Source organism: Macaca mulatta, chromosome 6, assembly GCF_049350105.2.
Source record: "Macaca mulatta isolate MMU2019108-1 chromosome 6, T2T-MMU8v2.0, whole genome shotgun sequence".
In the NCBI taxonomy this organism is placed as follows: Eukaryota; Metazoa; Chordata; class Mammalia; order Primates; family Cercopithecidae; genus Macaca; species Macaca mulatta.
The window spans coordinates 135,984,845-136,010,996 of NC_133411.1; the positions used below are offsets into that span (position 1 = coordinate 135,984,845).

Here is a 26,152-nt window from a genome sequence, read left to right on the forward strand (position 1 = left end):
GAAATCAAGATGTTGGTCAAGGCTGCAGTTCTCATCTGTCGTTGTGGATCCTCTTCTAAGCTTACTGATTATTGGCAGAATTCATTTCCTTGAAGCTATAGGACTGATGTCCCCATCTTTCTGCTAGTTTTTGGCTGAGAACTACTCAGTTCCCAGAGGCTACCCAGTTTCTTGCCATGTGGTTCCACTAGGCAATTCACAGAATGCTTGCTTTCTTCCCGGCTTGCTAGAGTACATCTCTCTACTTTCCTCTTTATAACTAAGCAGAATTCTCTGCTTTTAAAGGGCTCACCCAGTTAGGTCAGGCCCACCCAGGATAATTTGCCTTTTGCCATATAATGTAACATCATCACAGCAGTGATATTTCCACCCACACTCAAAGGGACAGGGAATTATCCAAGAGTGGGGATCACTGGGGTCATCCTAGAATTCTGTCTACCCCAGGGTTCAATATTTGTGTCAAATAAATGTTCTAGAAATTTGTAAATTATAAACACTGCTATTCAATTGCTAAGATTTTGTTCTTTTCTTTTTCTTTTTTTTTTTTTTTTTAAGAGACATGGTCTCACTATGTTGCCCATAGTGACTCAAACTTCCGGGCTCTTCTGCCTCAGCCTCTCAAGTAGCTGGGACTACAGGCATGTACCACTGTACTCAGCTTAAAAGGCCTTTTCAGTTGCTTCCAGATTTGTGTTGAATCCAGAATGGTTGGGGATACTGTATGTGAGATAACAGGAGCCCCCTGCAATGAGTCCACGGAGTACTGGAAATCTGGGGCTGTGGGGCAGGACCTGGCCTGCCAACTGACTGGCTGTGTGACCTTGGGTTAAGTCCCTGATATTCTCTGAATTCAGATTCCTCCTCATATATAAAATGGGAGAGTGGGACTAGATAATGTCTAAGGTCAGCTAGCTCTAATATTCTATATTAAGACTGAATCATCCTGATCAAATTAAAATCTAGTGACTCACAGTATCCAAATTCATTCAAATAGTTTAAAAAATAATTTCATTACACATGGAATTGCAGTGGTAAGATTTTAAGAGGAAAGGCAGTTTTGTTTTCAAGTGAATCCATTTCTACACTGGCTTAATCTGACTAAATATAAATAAGGGTATGCAAATACATTTCTACTCTTTACATAGAATGGCAAAGAGTATTTTATCTTTAGATGACATATTTATGAGTGATTTTTTCCAAGATATTAAAATTTGATTTTAAAAAACCTACTGTCTTAAAATAAGTTAAATTGGCCGGGCGTGGTGGCTCACGCCTGTAATCCCAGCACTTTGGGAGGCCAAGGTGGGCGGATCACAAGGTCAGGAGATCGAGACCACGGTGAAACCCCGTCTCTACTAAAAATAGAAAAAATTAGCCGGGCGCAGGGGCGGGCGCCTGTAGTCCCAGCTACTCGGGAGGCTGAGGAAGGAGAATGGCGTGAACCCGGGAGGCGGAGCTTGCAGTGAGCCGAGATTGCGCCACTGCACTCCAGCCTGGGCGACAGAGCGAGACTCCGTCTCAAAAAAAAAAAAAAAAAAAGTTAAATTAACTCAATGGATAGTAACTGAATAACTACGAAAGGCAGTCCTCAAATATTACAAATCAATTTAATAACTGTGTAGAGAATGTTGAGATTTTTATATAAATTTTAGGGGTTTAAGTCTTTCTTTTGTTTTTCTCAAATGATGCCTTTTTGGCTAGGATAATAATTCTCTTCTACTCAACAAAAATGAACTCTAATTTTAAACAGGTATTATTAAATCCCACTGAATAGGCTTCATGCAGATGTATTCCTTAAAACATCCCTTTATTGACTGTGCACAGTTATTAACAATTCACATTTCACTTTATCTACTGAGTGGAAGAGCATTTATTCTTTCATTAAAAAGTTAAGCCCTCCAGGGCAGCAGCAGGAATGCAGAACCTTCTTCCTATAAATGGCATTGCCCAGTGAATGTGAAGTGCTTCTCTATTAATACAAAAAGGATAAATAAGACAAATGGACTTCTCTCTCCCTCCATCATCTCCCTCCCTGCCAGTATGCTCTTCTTATTTCATAAAATGCCATTAGGCAAATAGTTCCCACACTGATATGTCCATCAACCAAAAGAGGAATGTCAACATTTATCTGGCACCACTGAATTCAGAACATCCTTAGGGTTTTGTACAAGTGACAAAATGAGTATCAGGCCATGGTCATTTCCTTAGGAAGATGCTTTATGGGAGGAGAGGGTGGAAAATCATGAGGACATAAGTCAGCCTCCAGTACTTTGCTGCTCAAGTTTCAGGAGCTGTTTTTCAAGTTTTGAGGTGTTTACTCGATGCATCATCAGAAACTGGCCATTCAAGTGAAAGACAGGAATGTCAAATTTATACCTTTCATACCAGACAGAGTTTTCTGGAAGTGTGATGTTTACCTCCTGTAAAATGAACTGAAACAGAGACAGACTAAAGCTCTGTAGTTTAGAGACCATGGGGTGATGTAACAACTGCAGTGATAAACGGATCCCCAGACCATTTCTTATGCTGTTTTCCTTATAGTTGCTTTTTTAGGTCCACAGTCATCTAACATCCCTGATTTCCAAAACTTGACTGGTTTCATTATATTTTCTACTTCCTGATCTTGCTGCTTTTCTGTTACCCTTGTTACATTCCGCATCAGGACAGTACTCAGTTCCAATGAAATAAAACATGTCTCAGTCGGGAAGCTGACTGAGAATTAGGACAGAAATGTTTTGGTTATAGGAACTGGAAAGGTGTATGTTACATGAAAACACATTGGTGCAAACTGCAAAACAAGATAAAAGGAATGAGGCAAAAGTTTAAAGAAAACACGAATACTGCACCTGCTAGTTAACTTTGACTCATTAAGAGCCAGAGTAAGAAAACCAGTACTGCTCAGAGAAAAGTACTTAGGTGTAATGAGTTTTATGGTAATAAGCACTAAACTCTCTCTGAAGAATAGAAAGAAAATTTAAATGAAAAATCATTTAATCTCTTTTCCTAAAGAAAGGATCCAGGCAGATACTTTATACCACATCTAATATTCATTCCACATACATAAAAGCCACACTGTATTATATTACCCTGTTTTTATACGGCTTGAGTACTTCCTTGGCTTCATCACAAAGGGGGCATGGGTCCTACAGGAAGAAAAAAAAAATCAAGCGATTAAACCCAAAGAATGGCATTTGCCCTTACAAAAACAAAACAAAACAAAAAACCCCTAAGAGGCAGATTATACTTATTTTAAAGAATAGTTTTCTGTCACGTTAGTTACACAGCTTTTCCAAAGTAAAACACTACCACAGAATCTTATAAATAATATTTCATAGACTCTCTGCATTTTTTTGGTTGTTTTGTTCTGATTTTTCTCCATAAATGAAGCTATGTGTATGTGTATTATACATACACATAGATGTTTCTCTTTTTCACTGATCTAAGGACTTTGTCCTTACTAGGTCAGGTGCACCCTTGTGGCCTCATACAGTTGGCCTGGCTGACACCACGAGGATGGCTTAAAGTCTGTTCTGACTGAAAAGCACTGAGCCTTGCCAGCCTGTTTTTCCTAATCAATCCACAGGAACAAACCCATTAGAATGGAGTTAGATAGTAATTGCCTCATCTTTAAAAAGGAAAACAAATCTCTATTCACTTCAATGATTATTGCACCGCCTGTTTTCTCATTACAAGTGTCAACAATAAGTTTCCTGGACAAATTCTCCACCTGAAGAGCAAACAACTTTTAGTGTCCATTGTTTGCACTCATAAACCATCTAGCAGAGAAGTCTGATGAGAATACTATGGATCGGCAGATTTTATTTTTTTCTACTTTCTCCTATATTTTTATTATACGTTTATTATATATATTATATATATGAGACTATATTTTTTTATTATACTTTAAGTTCTAGGGCACATGTGCCCAACGTGCAGTTTTGTTACATATGTATACATGTGCCATGTTGGTTTGCTGCACCCATTAACTTGTCATTTATATTAGGTATTTCTCCTAATGCTATCCCTCCCGCCTCCCTCCACCCGACGACAGGCCCCAGTGTGTGATGTTCCCCACCCTGTGTTCAAGTGTTCTCATGGTTCAATTCCCACCTATGAGTGAGAACATGCGGTGTTTGGTTTTCTGTCCATGTGATAGTTTGCTCAGAATGATGGTTTCCAGCTTCATCCACGTCCCTACAAAGGACATGAACTCATCCTTTTTATGGCTGTATAGTATTCCATGGTGTATATATGCCATATTTTCTTAATCCAGTCTATCACTGATGGACATTTGGGTTGGTTCCAAGTCTTTGCTATTGTGAATAGTGCCACAATAAACATACATGTGTGCATGTGTCTTTAGAGTAGCATGATTTATAATCCTTTGGGTATATACCCAGTAATAGGATTGCTGGGTCAAATGGTATTTCTAGTTCTAGATCCTTGAGGAATTGCCACACTCTCTTCCACAATGGTTGACCTAGTTTACACTCCCACCAACAGTGTAAAAGCATTCCTATTTCTCCACATCCTCTCCAGCACCTGTTGTTTCCTGACTTTTTAATGATTGCCATTCTAACTGGTGTGAGATGGTATCTCATTGTGGTTTTGATTTGCATTTCTCTGATGACCAGTGATGATGAGCATTTTTTCATGTGTCTGTTGGCTGCATAGATGTCTTCTTTTGAGAAGTGTCTGTTCATATCCTTTGCCCACTTTTTGATGGAGTTGTTATTTTCTTGTAAATTTGTTTAAGTTCTTTGTAGATTCTGGGTATTAGCCCTTTGTCAGATGAGTAGATTGCAAAAACTTTCTCCCATTCAGTAGGTTGGCTGTTCACTCTGATGGTAGTTTCTTTTGCTGTGCAGAACCTCTTTAGTTTAATTAGATCCCATTTGTCTATTTTGGCTTTTGTTGCCATTGCTTTTGGTGTTTTAGTCATGAAGTCCTTGCCCATGCCTATGTCCTGAATGGTATTGCCTAGGTTTTCTTCTAGGGTTTTTATGGTTTTAGGTCTAACATTTAAGTCTTTAATCCATCTTGAATTAATTTTTATATAAGGTATAAGGAAGGGATACAGTTTCAGCTTTCTACATATGGCTAGCCAGTTTTCCCAGCACCATTTATTAAATAGGGAATCCTTTCCCCATTTCTTGTTTTTGTCAGGTTTGTCAAAGATGGTTGTAGATGTGTGGTGTTATTTCTGAGGGCTCTGTTATTTCTGAGGGCTCTGTTCTGTTTCATTGGTCTATATCTCTGTTTTGGTACCAGTACCATGCTGTTTTGGTTACTGTAGCCTTGGAGGAAGAATCAATGTCGTGAAAATGGCCATACTGCCCAAGGTAATTTATAGATTCAATGCCATTTCCATCAAGCTACCAATGACTTTCTTCACAGAATTGGAAAAAACTACATTAAATTTCATATGGAATCAAAAAAGAGCCCGCATTGCCAAGACAATCCTAAGCAAAAAGAACAAAGCTGGAGACATCACGCTACCTGACTTCAAACTATATTACAAGGCTACACTGGCAGATTTTAAAGGCTTCTCGGCCCTTGACTGAACAGGGACCTGCTATAGGTTCTCTTGCATGAGCTCAAAACAGACCCCAAATTACTTATGCTTATATAAAACCTTCTTTTTAACAGGACAGGAAGAGATAAGCTATTATGTAAAAGAGAGGCCTTTCCTCCAGCTTAACTCATAGCTTGTTTTGAAATAAGAACTTAGACCATTAAAGGTTCTTTCTGGCCCTAATTTCCTAGAACAGAGAATTGGCTTATCATGTTATTATTAGCATTAGCAATACATAGATTATGGATAGTTTGTAATGTTTTAAGATAATCATCCTAAAATTTTCAGAGAAAGTTTCAAAAAGTCAACACAGGATCTTAAAAGCAAAAAAACATACTAAATTCAGAAGTACCAAATGTGCTAAACTTTTGCTTTTATATTAAAAACTTTAGAAGAATCTACATTGGGTTTTTTGTTTTGTTTTGTTTTTTAGACCTGGGGTCCACAGAAGTCTATGCAAATTATACCTGAAAATATGTGTATATATTTTTATGAAGAAAGGCTCATCAAATTTTAAAAGGATAAAGAACCAAAAAAAGATACCAGTGGGATGGACCATTCAAATATCCTTCTCTAGGATTTTCCATGACACTTGTTATTTACTCTGTCCCTAAACCATAGTGGACATTGTTGGGTTGGCTGCCCACCACCCACTCCCCTTTCTTGTAGCAAGCATGCTATAATATTGATTCACAGGAACTACTCTCAGCATGTGGCTGATTCCATCCCAGAACAAGAAAGGTGAGAAACCTGACTTAGGCTCAGGCAATCAGTGCATCCTATCCCTCAAGAATGGGCCAATCAGAGTTTTGCTGGAGTTTCTGTAGATGTCTGAGATGTGAGATCTGAGGCTTGGGATGGTTGCAGTCATCAATGATGTATTAGTCCATTTTCATGCTGTTGATAAATACATGCCCAAGACTGGGCAATTTATGAAAGAAAGAGGTTTATTGGACTTACAGTTCCACATGGCGGGGGAGGCCTCACAATGATGGCGGAAGGCAAGGAGGAGCAAGTCACATCTTACATGGATGGCAGCAGGCAAAGATAGAGCTTGTGCTGAGAAACTGCCGTTTTCAAAACCATCAGATCTCATGAGACCCATTCACTATCACAAGAACAGCACAGGAAAGACTCGCCCCCATAAGTCAATCACTTCCCACCAGGTCCCTCCCACAACATGTGGGAATTATGGGATCATAAGATGAGATTTGGGTGGGGACACAGAGCCAAACCATATCACATGAGAGGAACCAAAGAGGGATTTAACTCCGAGGATGCAAAGCTGAAGAGATTGTTAACATGTTTAGTTCCTAAATCAAGATGTTCCTGAAACCAGACCAACTCCAAAATCTTTTTGTTTAACTCACTCTAGGAAGTACGTTCTACTTTTCATAACCGATAGCAATCTGATACTATACTTTTAAGCATTTACTTCACTGGATTATAAGCTGCCAAAGGTGGGAGTGCCATCTTCTTATGTGCCTAATGGTACAGAATAAGCATTAAGTATAAATACTAAGTTGAATGGAAATTGGTGTGTTTTTTTGTTTTGTTTTTAATAAATGTTTTTGGCTATATCAGCTGCTGCCCAAACTGAAGAACAGTACAGAACTGTTAGGCTGAGTGAGCAACACCAGCCTTAAGGGATTATTTAACTTCTGTGGTTTGCACATGGGTTTCCCATCATAGACTCTCAGATGATGAAATATTTTTGGTTCCATAATTTCCAACAGTGCAATATATGCTTACAGATATAAAAAGTAGTTTAGATTAAATATTTTCATCAATAAATTCATTTTTAAAACTCATTAAACTTCATTATTAGGTAACTGTCATATATATCCAAATTGCTAAAATGCCTGAAATCTCAAAAACCTATTGAAAAGAGATCTTTGTTTGAATTGCAGTATTATTCACCAAAGTTACTTCTATTAATCTGCACTTTATTTCTTTTTTGTTAAGTCACACAAAGTGATGTTAATTAGCAAAAAAGGAAATCAGTAATATCTGTATTATAATTTCAGGGAGACAAAGCTGTTAAACATTTTAAAACTAGCTTTATGGCTTAAAACTAGTATTAGGGATAAGAAAACAAGTACAATCAGTCCTCATTATTTATGGATTCCATATTTATGAATTTGCCTAATTGCTAAAACTTCTTTGCAACCCCCAAATCAATACTTGAAGTGCTTTTGCAGGTATTCACAGACATGCACATGCATAGAGTGGTGAGAGATTTCAGTCACCCGAAGCACTCATTCTATGCTGAGGTCAAACAAGGTGATGCTCTGCCTTCTTGTTTTAGCTCTCATACTGCAAATGGAAGCTAGTGTCCTTTTCATCGTCTGAATAGTGCCAGGATTTTTGCATTTTTGTGCTTTTCATTGATGATTTCACTGTTTAAATAAGCCCCCAGACATAGTGCTGAAGTGCTGGCGAGTGTTCCTAAGCACAAGAAGACTGTGATGTGCCTTATGGAGAAAATACATGTGTTCGATAAGCTTCATTTAGGCATGAGTTATACACAGTTGCTATTGGCTGTGAGTTGAGTGTTAATGAATCAACAATATATATTAAATAAGGTATCTTTATTAAAACAATTTTTTTCTCAACTTTTATTTTAGGTTTGGGGGTACATGTGCAGGTTTGTCACATAGGTAAATTGCATGCCACTGGGATTTGGTGTATAAATGATTTCGTCACCCAGGTAGTAAGCATACACCTGATAGGTAGTTTTTCGATCCTCACCCTCTACCCTCAAGTAGGCCCCAGTGTCTATCATTCCCCTCTTTGTGTCCATGTGTACTCAATGTTTAGCTCCCACTTATAAGTGAGAACATGCGGTATTTGGTTTTCTGTTCCTGTGTTAATTTGCTTAGGATAATGGCCTCTAACTGCATCCATGTTGCTGCAAAGACATGATTTCATCTATTTTATGGCTGCATAGTATTCCATGGTGCATATGTAAAAATAAAGTATCTTTAAACAGAATCACACATAAAATAAGGTTCTGTATTTGGTAGGCTGATGAAAATATGACCAGAGACTCATAGGAACCTGTGTATTTCCCCTAGGAGCAATGGTTCAATATTCACTAATTCAGGGTTCAAGGTGACTTTATAGAACATAATTACCACAAATAAAGATAACTGATTGCATTTCTAAATGATACATTTTTAAACATCATATTATAACCTTTACGTCATTTTTTTCAATGTAGGGGCCAGATGACCATTAAATTCATGAATTTACCCTCTGATAATTGGGAGATAATAAGGCATCTGGGTAGAAAACTGAGTTGCTGCTGTTGTGCTGATAGAGAAATTGAAGAGCAGGTCTGAAGAAAGTTTATTCCATTGCCTTTCCTTTCAACTTTGTCCCCTTTTCTTTTTTTTTTTTTTTTTTTTTTTGAGACGGAGTCTCGCTCTGTCACCCAGGCTGGAGTGCTGTGGCCGGATCTCAGCTCACTGCAAGCTCCGCCTCCCGGGTTCCCGCCATTCTCCTGCCTCAGCCTCCCGAGTAGCCGGGACTACAGGCGCCCGCCACCTCGCCCGGCTAGTTTTTTTTTTTGTATTTTTTAGTAGAGACGGGGTTTCACCGTGTTAGCCAGGATGGTCTCGATCTCCTGACCTCGTGATCCGCCCGTCTCGGCCTCCCAAAGTGCTGGGATTACAGGCTTGAGCCACCGCGCCCGGCCCCTTTTCTTAAATGTACAACTTTCTTCACCCAACAATTTTACTTTTTCACTTTGTACCTTTGTGAATAAGGTCAGCACAGGCAGAGTTGTCTTAGAGGCAGAGCAATTTCTCAGGAAGAGTCCAAAGGCGGATCTGGCAAGCGGCATGCTATTTCCTTGCAACCAGAGCATCTTAATTCTGCCAAAAGAAAAATAAAGCAGTAAACTTATGTGCCCTAGAATTGTTCCTTACAATATGAACAGTAATTTGCAAGCTTATGATGGAATTTGCAGGCTTTAGAAGTGTTTCTTCAAGTCCAGGAGTGCTGGAAAGACCTAGAAATTTGGCAAGTCTCTCTGATGTCTCAACGTTCATTGTATTCCAAACAAAACAGAATTTAGAATAGAAAAAAACCCCTTGTTATGAATTAGCTGTGTGCCTAATCACTTGGTTTCTGTAAGTAAACTGCACGGGTTTGTTAATTTGAATACAAAATTTCATCTGCAGATTTTGCCAGCATCTTGATGATCCCCTAAAATGAGGACGTTTCCTGAGATGGTTTTTATTCTCATGGATACCTTATTATACTGGCAAGCATTCAATAACACCTAGCCACTGTCATGGTAAAGAAAACAATGAGGGCCAGGTGCCATGGCTTACACCTGTAATCCCAGCACTTTGGGAGGCCAAAATGGGCAGATGACTTGAGCCCAGGAGTTTGAGACCAGCCTGGGCAACATGGCAAAACCCTATCTCTACTAAAAATACAAAAAATTAGCTGAGTGTTGTGGTGTACACCTGTAGTCCCAGCTACTCAGGAGGCTGAGGTGGGAAAATCACCTGAGCCTGGGAAGTTGGGGCTGTAGTGAGCCATGATTGCACCACTGCACTCCAGTCTGGGCGATGGGCATGATATCTTATCTCAAAAAAAAAAAAAAAAAAAAAAAAGAAAAAGAAAAAAGAAAAGAAAAGAAAAAGAAAAAGAAACAATGGGTAGGCAGCATAAGTACCCAGGCAAAGGTTCAGACTATCCCTTATGAGACCTATGCTTCTCCACTGTAAGACATAAGAAAACACAAAGGTGGCTGGGCGTGGTGGCTCACGCCTGTAATAGCAGCACTTTGGGAGGCCGAGGCATCACCTGAGGTCAGGAGTTTGAGACCAGCCTGACCAATATGGAGAAACCCTATTTCTACTAAAAATACAAACTAGCTGGGCATGGTGGCGGGAGCCTGTAATCCCAGCTACTCGGGACCTGAGGCAGGAGAATCACTTGAACCTGGGCGGCGGAGATTGCGATGAGCCAAGATTGCGCCATTGCACTCCAGCCTGGGCAACAAGAGCAAAACTCCATCTCAAAAAACCAAAACCAAAAACAAAAAACACAAAGCTATACTTACAGGAACTATAGGAGAGAATCAGGCTGAGTTACCTTGTCAGAAAAAAAAAATCTACTCAACTCCTTAAGAAGTATTTTAAAAGGAGATTATCATAACTTTTGGAAACCTTATACACAAATGTACTTGTGTTTCTACTGGAGGTATTCCAGTAAGAACAGCTTGGTGATCGCAGCATCCCAAACACTAGGCTTTGAAGCTTCCTCATCCTGCTACTTTGCTCAACATAAGACATAAGTCCTCTGTGATGCTACAATCATTCTGTTTATTCCTAGTTATTCTACTGTCTCCAGCTTTGTCCTTAAAACTGTAAATATTATAATTTCACTTTAAAAACACATGTGCACTGTTGGCATTGTCATTCATCAGTATTCCCAGGATGAACTAATTCCTGAGATCATAATTTTTAAACTTTGCTTTACTGTATCTCTGCAACTCCATCTATCACTTTCCCCTCCCTTGCCTTGGCAAGTTGCAACTGTAAAGTTTCTCTTTCTGTTCCTTGAATACCCAATATAATTTCTTCCTCGTTTTGCACTTGCTTTACTTATGCATGAAAGGCTCTGAAGTAGCTTCTCCTCATTTGGCCTGGGACTCATGTCATTGCCTTGGAGGTCTTAGTGACTAACTTACCAATGTTAGCCCATCACTCCCCACCCTCACACCTTGCTGTAGTTTTCTTTTGCCCTTTACTATCTAAAATTATTTATATCCCCTCCACTACAATGCAAGTTCTATAAGAACAGGTACTTGTTCACCCCCATATCTCTAAGTACCCACAATTAACCTGGCACATAATTGGTGCTCAAATATTTATTTGGATGTTAAAAGTATTAAAGTGAGCTTTTCTCACCTTCTTTAATCTTACCTCTAACCCTGATTAGATACTCAGTATGTACAGCAGTCACTATTTGGGCCTATTCTAAATAATAAAGATCAGTGCTCCTCAGGGTACCCACAAAATTTTGAGCTGAGGTACTGCTGCTGGTTCTAACCCCTTCACCACCACCTCAAACCTTGCCCTCCTCTGCTCCACAGAGCATGACTATATTAATTAAATGTTAATCTTCACTGGAGACCAGGCTCCTCAGTGTAAGATTAGCCTTAAACTCATTTCAAACAGAATGATATAACTTTAGAGAAAACCACCAACCCATATCGCGCTAGAATAAAGACCACAGAACAAAAAGACCGGATACTGATCCATGAAAACAATGATCATTCCCTTATTCTTCAGCCCTTACTCTTCCACTTCTACTTGGATCTCTCTGCCATCTAAATGATCCTGATAAATGCATAAAAAAGGAATATGATGAGAATTTTGCAAGGATCTGCTTACCAGTTGTTCCAAGGTAAAAAGTGGATCTAAACAATTTCATAACATTCTGTGCTACTCTCAATGAAGTGTTAATTACTGGTATATACATATTTCTATAGATTCAGCAGAATAAACAATTTTCCAATAGGTAAATGTAGTTGGAGACATATCTTCTAAACACAGCTTTGTCTACACAGGCTATAAAAGTGGAGAGGAGGTACAGAATTGTTAGCTATATTTACTCTAGGTAGAAACTTATACATCATGGGATTTGGAAAGTCTCTATGCTAATGGTGGCACGCCCTTCTAGAAGAAAGAAAATTAAAAATTAGCTTTATTAAAGGCAGAAGAATTAACTTTATTTAAGAAAAAATAGTTTTATTAAAGGTCCCTGGAAATGAGAAGGATTAGGCCATCTGTGGTGGTGACCTGACTACGACCAGGGCAGTGAACTGCAGCTACATGCTGTTGGTGAAGGGATTTAAGATTTATTGATGTCTAGCTGAAAAGAAAAGGAAAACATTGCTTTTACCTGGCTGAGTTGAGACTGAGGTATTAAGGCTTCTTTAAAAACTTCAAATTCACAACGGAAATCTGCTTCAGTTTTTCCAACATGACAAAACACAGCATGTGGTCTTGGTTGCACCCAAGACAAATAAAACCTGTCATAGTAAGCAGAGTTGCTATTCATTCCAGATTTGCTGGAGTATTTGTTCAACCAATCTACACAGCTAAGTAAAGTTTTCAGTGATGCTACAACCATTCTGTCTGTAACTAGTTCTTTTTTCCACTGTTACTCTCCATTTCTACTTTTTTACACATTTTAAATTGTTTAAACATGGCACATCTTTTTACTGAGAAATGCATCCATATTATGCAATTTTACTACCTGCATATTCTTCAAATACTCTTAAGGTATATGCATTTTATCGTACTGTTAAATTAACTTATATCTTTAGAAGCACTGTATTATAAAATTAGAGTCTGACAGAAAGAAAAAGCTCACTAAACCTCTTCTAGGCAGATAGTACGCTAAAATTCCTTAATTTCTGGCATTTACTTAATCCTAGAAAAGAAAAAATAAAATGAAAAATGATATACTTCAATGGGAACTCTATAATATTCTTAGAATATTTTACTAACTCTGTAAACCCTAACACCATTGCTGTCAATGTCACATTCACCAAATCATGCCTTCTTGAAGTAAAATCTTAATATGGGCTACTCTGTCAATGTGACATTTTCATTAGTTCTATTATTTTTGAACAGTATCTCAGCACTATAAAAAATATCCTGAAACGTGGTCTCTGCCTGTTAGCTCATGACTGTCAGAGGACAACACTTTTTTGATTATGTCATTGAATTTAGTCATGAAATATGTGTCCTTACTACACACAGAGACACGATTTTATCCTTCGTATTTTGTTATATGCCTCTATGATATGAGCAAAAAGAGCTCTGTTCACAATATCAAAGCAGCACAATTGGGTCACCTTTGTCACAGACTAAAAAAAAAAAGCAAAAGACATAAGACTGGATTTAGAATGTGCTTAAAACAAATTCCACAGCCTAACAATAAAGATGGTGACTCCTGCTGTTTCAAGTCCAGTGCCCCTCAGAGGCACGGATCACCCTGAAAGAGAAAGGGAATGCTGGCCTTTCAATAAAACTGAGGTTGATTTCAGTGGTCTTTATGGCAGAGTCAAATACAACATGGGAGGAGGACTGACTGGACCAACTCAGCCCTCCTTGAAGCAAGATAAGAAAAATAACTTTATAGTATTTTCCCTGCAAGGCACTGAAGGGCACACCATTAAGGCAACTGATTATAGTACAAAAAGAAGCCAGGGTCGTTTGAGTCTTTATTAAAGATTATTCGTTTCGTGCATGAGGAGCTGCCCAGGCTATGGCTGCACATCGCTTGCATGGAGCTCCTGGATTCTTCAAACACTGTGTGTGTCTGATTAGAAGGGAAACAACATTATTCTTGCTTGAGGAGAGAAACTGACCTTCACTGACCAGAATTTTTATTCATACAAAGAATCTTTTGGCACACCAAATTTTCAAGCTCATGTGATCCCTCATCAGCAAGCTGCAGTGTTAGTTCATGTGCAAAATCAAAAAGTCTGCATCAGCCCAGGTACCGCCTTGGTTATTCAACAGATAATGTTGGAGCTTCTTCACAAGAGTATAATGTAAATTTAATGCTGAGCTGACATTAACTAAACACTATTACTGTAGCTCTCACTGAACCTATGTTCCCTAAAGAAGACTCAGGGCTTCTGTTCAGTCATTTGTGCCATGTGAGAAGTTAAGTGCTCTATTTCACATTTATTACCATCTAAGTATAACATTCCTATTTTTACCCAAATGACTAGAAACATGTACAGACACACACACACCTCTTCTGGGAACAAAAACATTATTTTAGATTACTGGAAGTTTATGTAATGAGGTGAGGTTGCTCTTAGGGGACACATCTGGGTCACTGGGCTCTACCAGTCCAGCGAAACAAGGACAATTGATGCCTCCCCAGTGTGCCTGTGTGCTTTTGGTCAGTCATCTGTGTCCAAACCTCCCACTCTCCCAAACAAGTGGGAACCTAGCCTGGGATCTTGGGTGCAAGGGCAAGAGAGAAAATGACTCTTGTGGAGCCAAGAGTGACAAGAAGAGGCACCACATAGGGACAAAACCAAAACTGAAAATTGAGTAAATACTTTGATGTGTCAATTCCAAGGGGCTACACAGAGGGAAAATGAGGCTTTTGAACGGAAACAGGGAGTGGGGAGTAGAAGGCCCAATCTGGAGTGCGGCTCTAACTCACTGGCATACATGAGATCAGAGGTGCTTTTCTAGTGTCTCAGCCTTAGCGGCCAGGGTACCTGGCCAGGGGGAAGTATTAAGGAGGCACAGCCAACTCAAACAAAATATTGCAACAGAGATACTGAGCTAACCACCCTCCTGTGGGCCCGACTGTACGTGGTGTCACGCTCAGCTTCATTCTGACTACACAGTTTGGACTGCAGATTTGCTTCCACACAACACATTAAACTATGAATAGGCCTACATTATGGCCCAGCCCTGGGGACTGAGATGCAGCTCCTCATACCACTCCCTCTATGCAGCTTCTACTTCCAGATTTCAGTGTCAACAGGTTTACCACACAGGGGATGAGAGAAGCCAGCAGAGAATCAGTCTCCAGAAAGGATTGGTCACATGAGTGCCTGGGACAGAAACTCTTTATTTCCCTTCAAATTATGACCATGACAATTTCTAAGTATCTAGATGTCGCTATTCCACTGTTTGGACTCAATGGGTGCTACATTAATTTGTATTCAACACAGTGCTCAGTGAAAACATTCTTTAGCTATTTGAAGTGTGGGCCTTGCCTAAGATTGCAATTTCACTGAAGGTATACAGCATTTGTATATGAAGCATATGTATATGAAGGTATACATATCCTTCACTTAGTAGATGCGCATCCCCTTCACCCTTCTAGTTCTCAGTAACATTAAGCCATTAATTTTTTATTTTATCCTGCCTGGTGTTTAGCTCATTTTTTCACCTCTAAATAAAGCTCTCAGATGGAGTAATCAACTCCACATGTTTGATACAAGTAACAAGACTAACAAGATGTATTTCAGTCGTACAGATTCAGGAGAAAGGTGTCGAATTCTTAACTAAAACAATAAGTTTTATGTCAGGTTTCACAGTGATTAGTGAACCAATGATATCATTCACTCATTAGTTCCACAGTGGGGATGGAAAATGGGTTAAAAATGAATAAGAGTTGATCCCAACCCATGAAAAATCTGGTCAGAAGTTAAGACATGTGTATGTGCAGGTAAATTAGAAATACAGGAAATACTGTAACAGGGCCATATAATTCAAATGTTGTAAGAGACTGGGAAAGAAGAGTATTATAGGCTAAAATTGGAGGTGGTTTCACAAGAGAAGTATCTTAAATCATTTCATTTAGGATTTGGATATGTAGAAAAAAGAGAAAGCTTTCCAAATCCAGGGTTAGACACAAAGGTAATGGACATAGGAATGCCATGGCTATTTGATGGGGGAAACCTTGAGCAGGGTAAAGAGACTTCTGCTGAATAATAGTGGAAAATAAGCTTTGAAGGTGGACTAGGATGAGCCTGTGGAGGATTTTAATGGTGGTATGTGTGCTGTGTTGTGTATGTCTTGGGAACCACTGAAGGGTTCTGAATGAGTGATGTGATAAAATCAGTGTTTTGAAAGATTAATCTGGCAGCAGCAGGCAGAAAAGACTGTCAAGAAAAGGAGAATGGAGGTGGGAAAGAGAAGTCAGTTATGAAAATCTAGGTGTGGGATGCATTTATTTATTCAAAAATTATCCAATATTTTTCATGTATCAGATACTATTATAGGTGCTGGGGTATGGTGATGAACAAGAAAGTAAGGTACGTTGCCGTCATGGGGTCCGTGTGCTAGTGAAGAGACTCTTTAATGTCAGGCCACTTGAGATGGTGATACGTACAGGGGAGAGATAATAGCAGAGTGATGTGATGCTGACTGAGGCAGGTTCTTTAATTAAGGTATTCTCTGAGCAGGTGTTGTTTGCGCTGGAGAGGAAGGAGTATATGCAAAAGCCTGTAAGTGAGGACAAATGATTTATTGAAGGAAAACAGAAAAGATCATACGGCTTAAGCAGAGTACAACAAGGAAAAGGGGATACAATCAGGAGATGAGGTTAACCCACAGTAAGCAGGGGTCAGATCATGTAGGCCTTGCGGGTTATGTTAAAGAATTGAGATTTTATTCTAAGTACAATTAGATTTACAGGAGGGAAGTGACATGATCTCATATGTTTGAAGAACAGATTGTTGCAGGGCAAGAGTGGAGCAGGGATGCAGGTAGAAGGCTACTGCAATAGTTTGGATGAGACGGGATGGTATGGACTAGGGCAGAAATAGAGTCAACAGGACTTGCCAATGAATTGGACATGAGGAATTAAAGAAAAGAGGGCGTTAAGGACAATCTCAGTTTTGGTCCCGAGCCTCTAAGTGGGTGGCAGGGCCTGTTACCAAAATAAGAAAAACTGAGGCAAGAACAGATTGAAGAATATGTCAGACCAAGAGATTGGTTAGGGACATGTTAGAACTCACATAGAGAATGACATACACAGGTTTGATACTCAGGAAAAAAGTCCAGGTCTAAAGATAAAGACTTGAGTCTCCATCAGTTTAAGGATTATATTTACAGCTACGAAACTGGGTGAAATCATCTAAAATTGTACAGAAAAAAAATGAGGGCCGAGGATAGATCTCTCAAGCAATTCAACATTTAGAGGTTGGATCGAGAGGAACCAGCAAAGGAGGCAGACAGAACAGCTGGTGAGGTAGGAGGAAAACCTGAAAAGTGTGTCATTACAGAAGTCAATGAGAAAGCGTTTACAGAATGAAAGAATTGTCCATTGTCAAGGAGACTGATGACGGCTTGACTAGAATAGGGACAGTGAAACAATCTACCACAAATCAGAAGAGATGCATCTAATGATTGCTTCAAAGGAATGAAATCTTTCAACCAATGCTACCCGTAAAATGAAATACCTTAAGTGGTTCTTACCCAATTTAACATCTTAACTAAAAGGAGATCTTTCTGGAGAGGATGGAGTGGGGAGGGTGGGAAGAGTGAAGGCAAATGTTGACTGGGTATCTTAAAAAGAGATGATCAAGGTAAAAATCTCCGTGTAAGTTATAAAGCAGAATAGAAAAGTAAAGCTTAAGTACTGATTACTAAATAATACTAAGAGATCACTATTAATAATAATGATTCTATTGACTGAAATGTGCTTTTACTGGCCTCAAATGAAAGATTTAAATCTCTATTAACAGCAGTCTCAGAAATAGGGAATTGCAAAACTGAAAAAAATTTCAAATAGAAATAACTGAAAGTTTTCTCACAAATACTATTTAAACAGGAATTTCTAAGATAAGACTGTTTAAAGATTCAACATATTTATCTGCACCTAAGTATGCCACTAATCTAGGTAAGACTGACTAGCAAATACCTTGGCACCAGGTATCGGCTTAAACTTACTCAGCCTTCACAAAATTATGAAGGTACTGAAATTTAGATTTTGAGAAATCAAGGTTTCCCCTTGATGGGTTTTAAGCACAGGCCAGTTCCCTTCCAGTTGCTTTTCCCTAATATTTGTTTTTATTTCTCAAACAGGGAAAAATTCAGTACTATTATTGTTTTACCAAGGATATCCTCAATTCATGTACATCAAAAAAGAAGCCGCCTAGGTAATTGTAAAGGTGGATTTTATTCACAATCTTTAAAGACAAAACTTGTTCCAAGTGGTTCTGAGTAAATTGTCTAGAGAGGTCAAAATAAATTTAAACCAACACAGCTCCTACTAACTAATCAGTCAGGGGAATTAAGCATAAATGGTATCATTCTTCATTTTGAGCTTTGAAGTTATTCTTCATATAGAGTTTCTGTTGAAATTCAGCATGTTTGAATTCCCTGTGTTCATTTTTAGGTGAGGATTTCATAAACATAAACCCCAAAGAGAGAGGTAAATCCTCATCTCCTAAAGCCTCAGTTTCATCCACAATTAAATGGAAATGCTACCACTTGTCCCATTCTCTCATTTTAGAAACCCAAAGGAACTGTGCCTGGGGCTTTGGGCCTCAAGCATTCTCCTGATCAGAGAAGGGGAAATCCCATGCTAAACAAATGCCATGGGAATAGGCTATGACTAAATAAGGCCTGGAATAAAAAAATCCAAAGTAGTTTTTACCCGTAAGAGCCTAAAATAGACCCTTAAAGAGGACTCAAATTCACTTACAGGTCCAGGCAGAAGTTTAAAGGTACTTGTTCATTGCAGACTCTCTTTTCTCACTCCTCAATCATAACTGGTAAGTGCTGGTGTCAGAAGGAACCAAGTTGGAAAATGGGGAAGGTGACACTAGGGCACTCATCTTGCAATTGTCTAAGTATCCAAGATGGAACTCCCCCTACAAAGAGAAAATAATGAATTTCTCTTTCTATTAAACACATTTTAAAGATGATTTTAAATGAAAGATCCTCTTCATCTTGGCATTCTCTTTCCCATCCAGAAGCACTGCTATCTTTGCCTCAGCGGTGGCAAGCTGACAAATGTAAAGTGGAAGGGAAGAGGAGTCTTCAGTATAAGCAAGATTTTGTTTTAGAATCTTTAGATCTTAGCAGTCACACTTTCCAGATCATTGTTTCAGAGGAGTCTACTCAGTAATGGGGTTGGTGCACATGACAATATCAGGGAAGAGTTTCCAAACACTCAGCTAAGAAAATAAAATAATGATGCTAATCAAGAACAGTAATGTACACTCACCATATAACCCCTCTAGTTCCCAAGAGTCCAAAGAGAATTCTGGACTAATTCCTGTTAACACAATGGGTTTGTACACACTACACCCCTCCCCTCCATCCTCAACTCCAAAGATACTGACTCAGCAACTGGCCTGGAGCCAGAGCAGCATATTCCAAATTCAGAATGTGCAACAACGTTCGGTTCAATTATGACATAATGGCTGCAAAGCTGTTCCTGAAAGCCAAGAAAACCTGAATAATGTGGTTGGGTTATATCATACATGAGGACTTAATAGAGTTTAAAAACCAATTTGAAAATTCCTTCATTCCATAAAGATAGCATTAAGATGAGGGCAAAATCATTCTAGTTCAAGGGATGGGAACAAAGTATATAAGGAATTATGCAGACTCCTTTCCACGTTATCCTTCTTAACCAACATGACCCATTCCCTTTGAAGATATCTCTTATACTTAGTACTGACCTAGAAAGAAGACAATTCCATTAAACATCTTAGTCTTACTGCACCCAGCTAGTAATGCAAGTTTCCCTGCTATTTAAAAAGCACATAATCCCATTTCCAAAAACAACTGTTTGCAATTCAAAAACCATCCACCCAGGCAATGTCTTCTCTTTGTCCCTAAAATTCCAACCACTTTCAATTTATCTTGTCAAAGAGGTGAAGTTATCTTTGTGCCCCCACAAAACCTAAAAGACGTTTCATTCATTGCTAGCCATTTTGTAGCAAGTGACTTTGGACATTGAATTGCTAAATCCAGCATTTCCCTGGACTTGTGATAACAGTTAAGACCCAGGCCTGTAGAAATAGTGTTCAGTCTGAATGTTGGGAGCCATCTACTCTTGCTTGATGTTAGGCTGTGGCATCCCTCAGTTATGCGGGATTCTACAATCTTTTGAGTCTATTCTGTTTTTTAATAGCTATCATTGATAGAATTTTTTAATGTTTTGGAACTGGAAGTGACTTTGGAGATTCCTCTTGCTTTATGTATAAGCAAACTAATGCTTAAAAAATACTACATTTTTTAGTTCATTTCTCTATATTTTCTCCTGGAACAATGGCATATTTTTATATATAATGAGATCAACACAGAATTTCAGAACTAGAAGGGATCTCCAAGTTCAACCGTCTTTCTTCCAAAAAAATCTCAAAACACTTTTCATATTAATCCTCAGGGTATACCAATTAACAGATACTTCATTTTGTATAAGGCTTAATTTAAGGATGGAGAGAATGAGGAAAGTCTCAGTTTCAGACAGAATTCTTTTACCATAAGAATTAGGCTCTGTTCTCTAAATCGAAAAAGATTCACATTCATTTCATTTTTGAACCTGGAAAAATGGCTGAATTTACTGAGTTTTCTATTAAATAATAGTATCATTTTTCTTCACTGGATGGAAGGACTATGTGTTTTAAGAAACAATGAGTTTTAAAAAAATCAAATAATTCAACGTCATGTCCTTCCCTCCTGACTAAAAATCATTTCCCCATTATTTCATGATTAACATGAAAAAGCACTGGAACAACGAGAGTAAATTCATTTGTTTCCAGTTGTAACAATGTGATTTCTGCTGCAATCCCATTGGCAACAGAAGGCATCAGCATATACCACCACTGTCCTATTACAACACAAAAAGCTGTCAACTTTGAACTGCTCTGAAATGTTGTTAGTAAAGTAGACAAGACAAGCGTGGATTTCCTTCAATATTATTTGGGCAACCTAGACTTAAAATAGTGACCAGACTTAGGATAGTGACTCTACAGAGGTTCTCTATGCTTAAGGCAAGACCAAACCAAGATACTGGTGCCCTACATAAGCTAATAATTTGGCACACTTTCAAGCAGATACCCTTCAAATATTTGCCAAACAGGTGTTTGGGTGAGGCATTGCATGGCAGACCTGGAGAGAGTGTGGAGACAGGATTGGCGGAAGATTTCAGCTTGCATATTCTAAACAACAAAGGACCCACAACTGACCAGGTCAGATCTCCTTGGAAGGCAGTTTGAGGAGCATCTAATGGATTCCCAAATACACTCTTCCCTGCTCCAAGCTGTTTATTAAAGCATTACTTCTGTCTCTAGTAACAATCTGAAAGGAGGTTACTGCTTTATATTCTTTTCTCTATCTTGTTACATTCCCAGTGTTTCATACTTTTTATAGATCCAACCTCCCTTCAGGGACACTATATTTTCATTTCTACAGCTTGTACTGAGCATTTGCAATGTGCCAGGTGCTGTGCCATGTATTGGAAATATAAGAGTGATTAAGATATTGTCCCTGCCCTTAAGGAACTCACACCTTGAGCAGGAGAAAGACTCACAAACAACACAATACCACAGTGATGAAGGCTATAACAGTAAAAAGGCTGTTACTGGATATTACTGGTGAAATGGTCTGATATGCTTGGAGATGGATACTTTCTAAAAATAGTAGGTAGGTACTTTCAGTTTGCCTCCATCTCTAGAAACTTTAACTTTGGTAAGGATTGGAATAAAAAGAGAGTAACATTTTCATGTTTCCTGTTCTCCGTGGCTGTACTGGGATGGGAAGTTAGGGATGTGGAATCATATCTATGCTAAACTTAGCCAAAACTTTTCACTTGAATTTTCTTCCCCAAATGATTTTGTCCCTAGAATTAGTTATGCAATACTAGGGGAAGGATAGAGGGAAGCTCACCTAGTCCCGGCTGTGTAGTTACACATACCTGATCCAGATGATTTCTCCCCTTTGAAATAATTGCAAACAAGATTAAAACTGTATTCAGGAACTATTCCAGCTGGCTTTTGGCTTCCTCTGATGTATACTCCTTGAATAAAGCAGTAGCAAAAATTAGATTTAAATAAGGAACATAAAATCACCTCACTACTTGTACCAGATCACCTCAAGGTCCTGCTATGTGGGAAACCCGAAACCCTAGCATTAGAGTAACTGAATACATCAGCCAGCTAGAGTATATACAAGTTATGAAATAAAAAACTTCAATAATAAAAAATAACCTATTTTAAAGGGATTTCTCACAGTGCCTCTGGGTACTTTAGAGCCAGGCATCTGGAACAAAATAGAAACACAGTCCAATCAATTCCGAAGTTGGAAAAATCCTCGTTTCTATTACTTACCTGCCAACAGTCCATCTAAATAAAACCACACAGTCACATATTCCTCTGATGAAGGAGACAAAAAAATATTGATCCTTCCTTGGCATGTGGCTATTGCTGCCACAGCAGCAGGGAAGAAAGACAATCTGAGGATCCTGCCTGTTTAAAGCACCAGCCCCACCAATTTTAATTTTCACAACAGGGCCTTTCTGGTTCCAGGCAATTCCTCAGTAGAGCAGGACCCAGGTTTTTGGGCTACAATATTTCACATAGAACCATGATTAGTTCTGCTTTGCCCCAGTATTATAATTATCCAGTATTTCCAGGGTGTATCTTTTTTCCCAGTGTTTTAAATCTTTCTGCTATTTACCTATAATGTACCTCAATGTATACAGCTCCAAATATTGGTAGAGCGCTTCACATGCATTTTTATAAGCTAGTCCTCAGAATATGACCAAATGAGAAGACTGTGGCCTCTAATAGGCACCTCAGCTTGTTCAGCGTTGTGCACCAAGGCACAGCTCTAGTGGCTGCTTAAACAAGGCAATGTATACTAATGCTGGGAAATGCGCTAGAAAGTATTGGGATATAACAGATCTTAGACACTATCCCTGTCCTTGAGGAATTGAGAATCTTGGGGTCAAGCTAAGGCCATACTATGGATTTTTTTTTAAGGGCACTAAAATGTAAAGTACCACATACACACTATTTATTAATAAACAAGAATAAAGATCACCCAAGCAAAACACTCCTTGTTAAAGACAGCGTTAGAGACAGTCACAAGTCTTAACTGACAATGACATTTTAGTGGGGACTTTTCTACCCTTGGACTTAAGAAACTGTATGAGCTGCTATTTGTCAGAAGTGAATATTTGTTGAGAATGTACAGTCTCTGATTTATTCTCTCACTGTTCAGTACCCAGAGGGTTGCTTTTGCCCAATAAGGCTGAGAGGAGATCCAGACAGCTGATGCAGAGAGCCCCGGCACTCACAATGTTCCCTGCTGCACCTTTCAACCTTTTCACCCCAATTAAAGGTCAACATGGCTGCTCAAAAATATTTATTTAAAAAGGCAGTCTGCTCAGCGGGCTCCCAAGTGTGATTACACTACCACTTCATACAATTCAATTAAACCCAGGACGGGGCATCTGTGAATCACCGGAAGAGTATGAAGTTGAGATGTTTTCGGCTTTCTCTTAAAAAAAAAAAAAAGCTTCCTTTTCCCGCCCGTCATTTCTTTACTTCCCAGAGCGCCATCACAGACACACGCACACGCGTTTATAATCTCCCCTCGGGTGCTTCATGGATTTATGGCTCCCGGTTTAATTAAATTCCCTCTGACGACAATCTAAATTGGCAGCATGCGGCACAGCGAACCCCCGCCAGCCTGCGCGTAGGCTGAGAGCCCGAGACCTGCGAACGCCCACCCTCGGCGTGGGGCTAAAGGCACCCACCTGAGCCTCACGCCGCCAACGTCTCTGCTTCCGCCCTGCGCCGGGCACTTCCGCCCTCACCCGCCAGGCGCCGGCCCCGCTCCCCGCACTTCCGCTCCACGCCTGCAACACTGCCGGCTGGGCTCTCAGATGGGGTCCCGCCTACGCTCTCGAGGATGGCGGCGCCTGAACCTTTACTCATGAAGAGTAACACACAAGCCAAGGCCAAACTAAAAAACAAAACACGGAAAAGTGACCCCGCATGTTTAGGAACCATTTAATAACGAGCCTCAGGTGCGGGAGCCAACTCTTGGAGGCTGCGGAGTCCGAGCCATTTTAACCCCTCTGCATGCGTGCATTCTCTCGTTAATTTAATATTTACTCTCCTCCCCCACTAGGTCTTGGCTGAACTAGGTTATGGGGAATGCGATGAGCAAAACTGGCAGCCGTACCCTCCCGCAAACTGAAAATCGTGTGGGAAAGCAGACATTAGGAAATCATCCCTGATTAAATAGGTAATGCGTTTATTCAGCTGAGTGCTTTGCAGGGAAGGAATATGAGAAAAGATCTGAGTGGGATCTCGTTGAAGAGGTAGCTTTGGGGCTGGGATTTGAAGGGCGTAGGTTGAGGACAGAGCTCTGCAGGCTGTGGGAAGCGTCTGGTGGAGGGTGTGCAGTATGGGTTGTATGCAGAAGACTGATGAGTATGACTGAGGCTTAGAGGGAATGGGGGAGAGAGGTGGCAACAGGCTAGAGAGGGTAAGCAAGAGTCTGGCCATGCAGGGCCTTTCAGGTTTGTGCTAAGGGTAGCTGGGGGCATTTCTGTTTTATGTGGGAAGGGGGTGAATTGATTGCTTTTCCATTCTGAAAGGATCCCTCAGCTTTGGGAAGTAGATGAGAAGGGTTGAGGATAGGCAAGAGTAGAACAAGCAGGGAGGTGAGGAAGCTACTGAGCAGTCCAGATTGTAGGTGTGGTGGCTTGAATGGTGGTATAGTAAATAATGAGAAAATGATGGATAATAATTGTAGTAATACTCAAAGCTAACATTTATTGATTGCTCACAAAAAGCTTTATACTCATTAGTCTGTTTAATCCTGAGAACAATGCAATTAAGTATTAGTACCATTTTACAGATGAAGAAATGAAGGTTTAATAACTTGCTGAAGTTCTCACAGCTACAAAATGGTAGATTTGGAATTCCATCTCATTCTGTCTGATGTCTTAAGCTTCCCACTATAAATTCAGTGTGTACTCAGTGATTTTAAAAAAGATACAAAGAAAACCAAGGTCAGGAATGAATTCCTTAAACCACACTGATTATGTGATGTTGCTGGAAGCCGCATTAAGATAGTAGAATTTACAAGTTCTTTGTCACTTCAGCATTTTCTGATAGGCTAAAGAGGGAATTTTGTGACTGTCAACAGACTACCTATGATTATTTTTGAATTAATGCACTCTGATAAGACTTAGTTTTTCTGGAAAAAAAAAAGTCAAGTGGTAAAGCACACTCCACCTAACAGTTGCTGATAGGATGTCTTTAAAGAAGGGATCTGGGGTCCAGTTATAAACACCTTGGTGGAGCATGAGTATCTTAGATATTGTGGAGTGACAGAAAAGCTTACTAGAAATGTAACTCCAGATCAGCTTCCAAATCTCGTTTATTGTTGGAAGACAAAGGTTTATAAAATCACTTGGACTTATGAAACCTGATTTCACCCACTGAAGGAAAAGAATGGATTCACCAAGGCCAACAATGAAGGCTTTTAGCACTGGTTGTGAGTAAATTTCTCTAAGGAGCCAAAAGTTCACAAATTTTCAGAATTTGAGTTTCATCAGTAAGAATTTCTTGGGTTTGTAAGTGATAATACAAGACCCGGAGCCTCCCCATTATAGTTTTGGTTAGAGGGAGTCCTGTGGAATGTCTGGGAATCCCTGAGAACTCACTATGGTTGATACCCTCTTTGGGAATGCCTGGCTGACAGCCATGAGCTCAGAGGACCAGTTTAGCCTCTAGATCCAGGGCCTACAGTGCTGGGGAAAGGAGCTCTGCTTGGGAAAATATCTGGAGTCTGGCCAGGAAAAATCATTGTCTACAAAACCAAAAAAAAAAAAGGCAGTCATAGCAAAATTAATAAGCATTTATTAAATGATCACAAAATCGAACACTGTGTCAGCTTCATTAATGGCTGGATTTAGCATTCATAACAACTTCATTACATTGGAAAACAGTTTTTAGATGAGATGCTCTCACCAAGTGAGAGTTCCTGAGTATATGTGATGAATGTAGAGAAATTATATTTTAAC

The 26,152-nt window shown here is 39.4% G+C and overlaps 1 protein-coding gene across 1 annotated transcript; it reads right to left on the reverse strand.

Annotated features, from left to right (window-relative positions):
* Window positions 1–1,804: 1,804 nt before the first annotated feature.
* On the reverse strand, window positions 1,805–23,914 carry C6H5orf63 (chromosome 6 C5orf63 homolog). The gene is given in 5 exon segments (NM_001257797.1): window positions 1,805–2,432; window positions 3,087–3,143; window positions 9,333–9,453; window positions 22,025–22,126; window positions 23,870–23,914. Coding segments are annotated over 3 exon segments (348 nt in total). The 5' UTR covers window positions 9,447–9,453; window positions 22,025–22,126; window positions 23,870–23,914; the 3' UTR covers window positions 1,805–2,255.
* Between the last annotated feature and the right edge of the window lie 2,238 nt (window positions 23,915–26,152).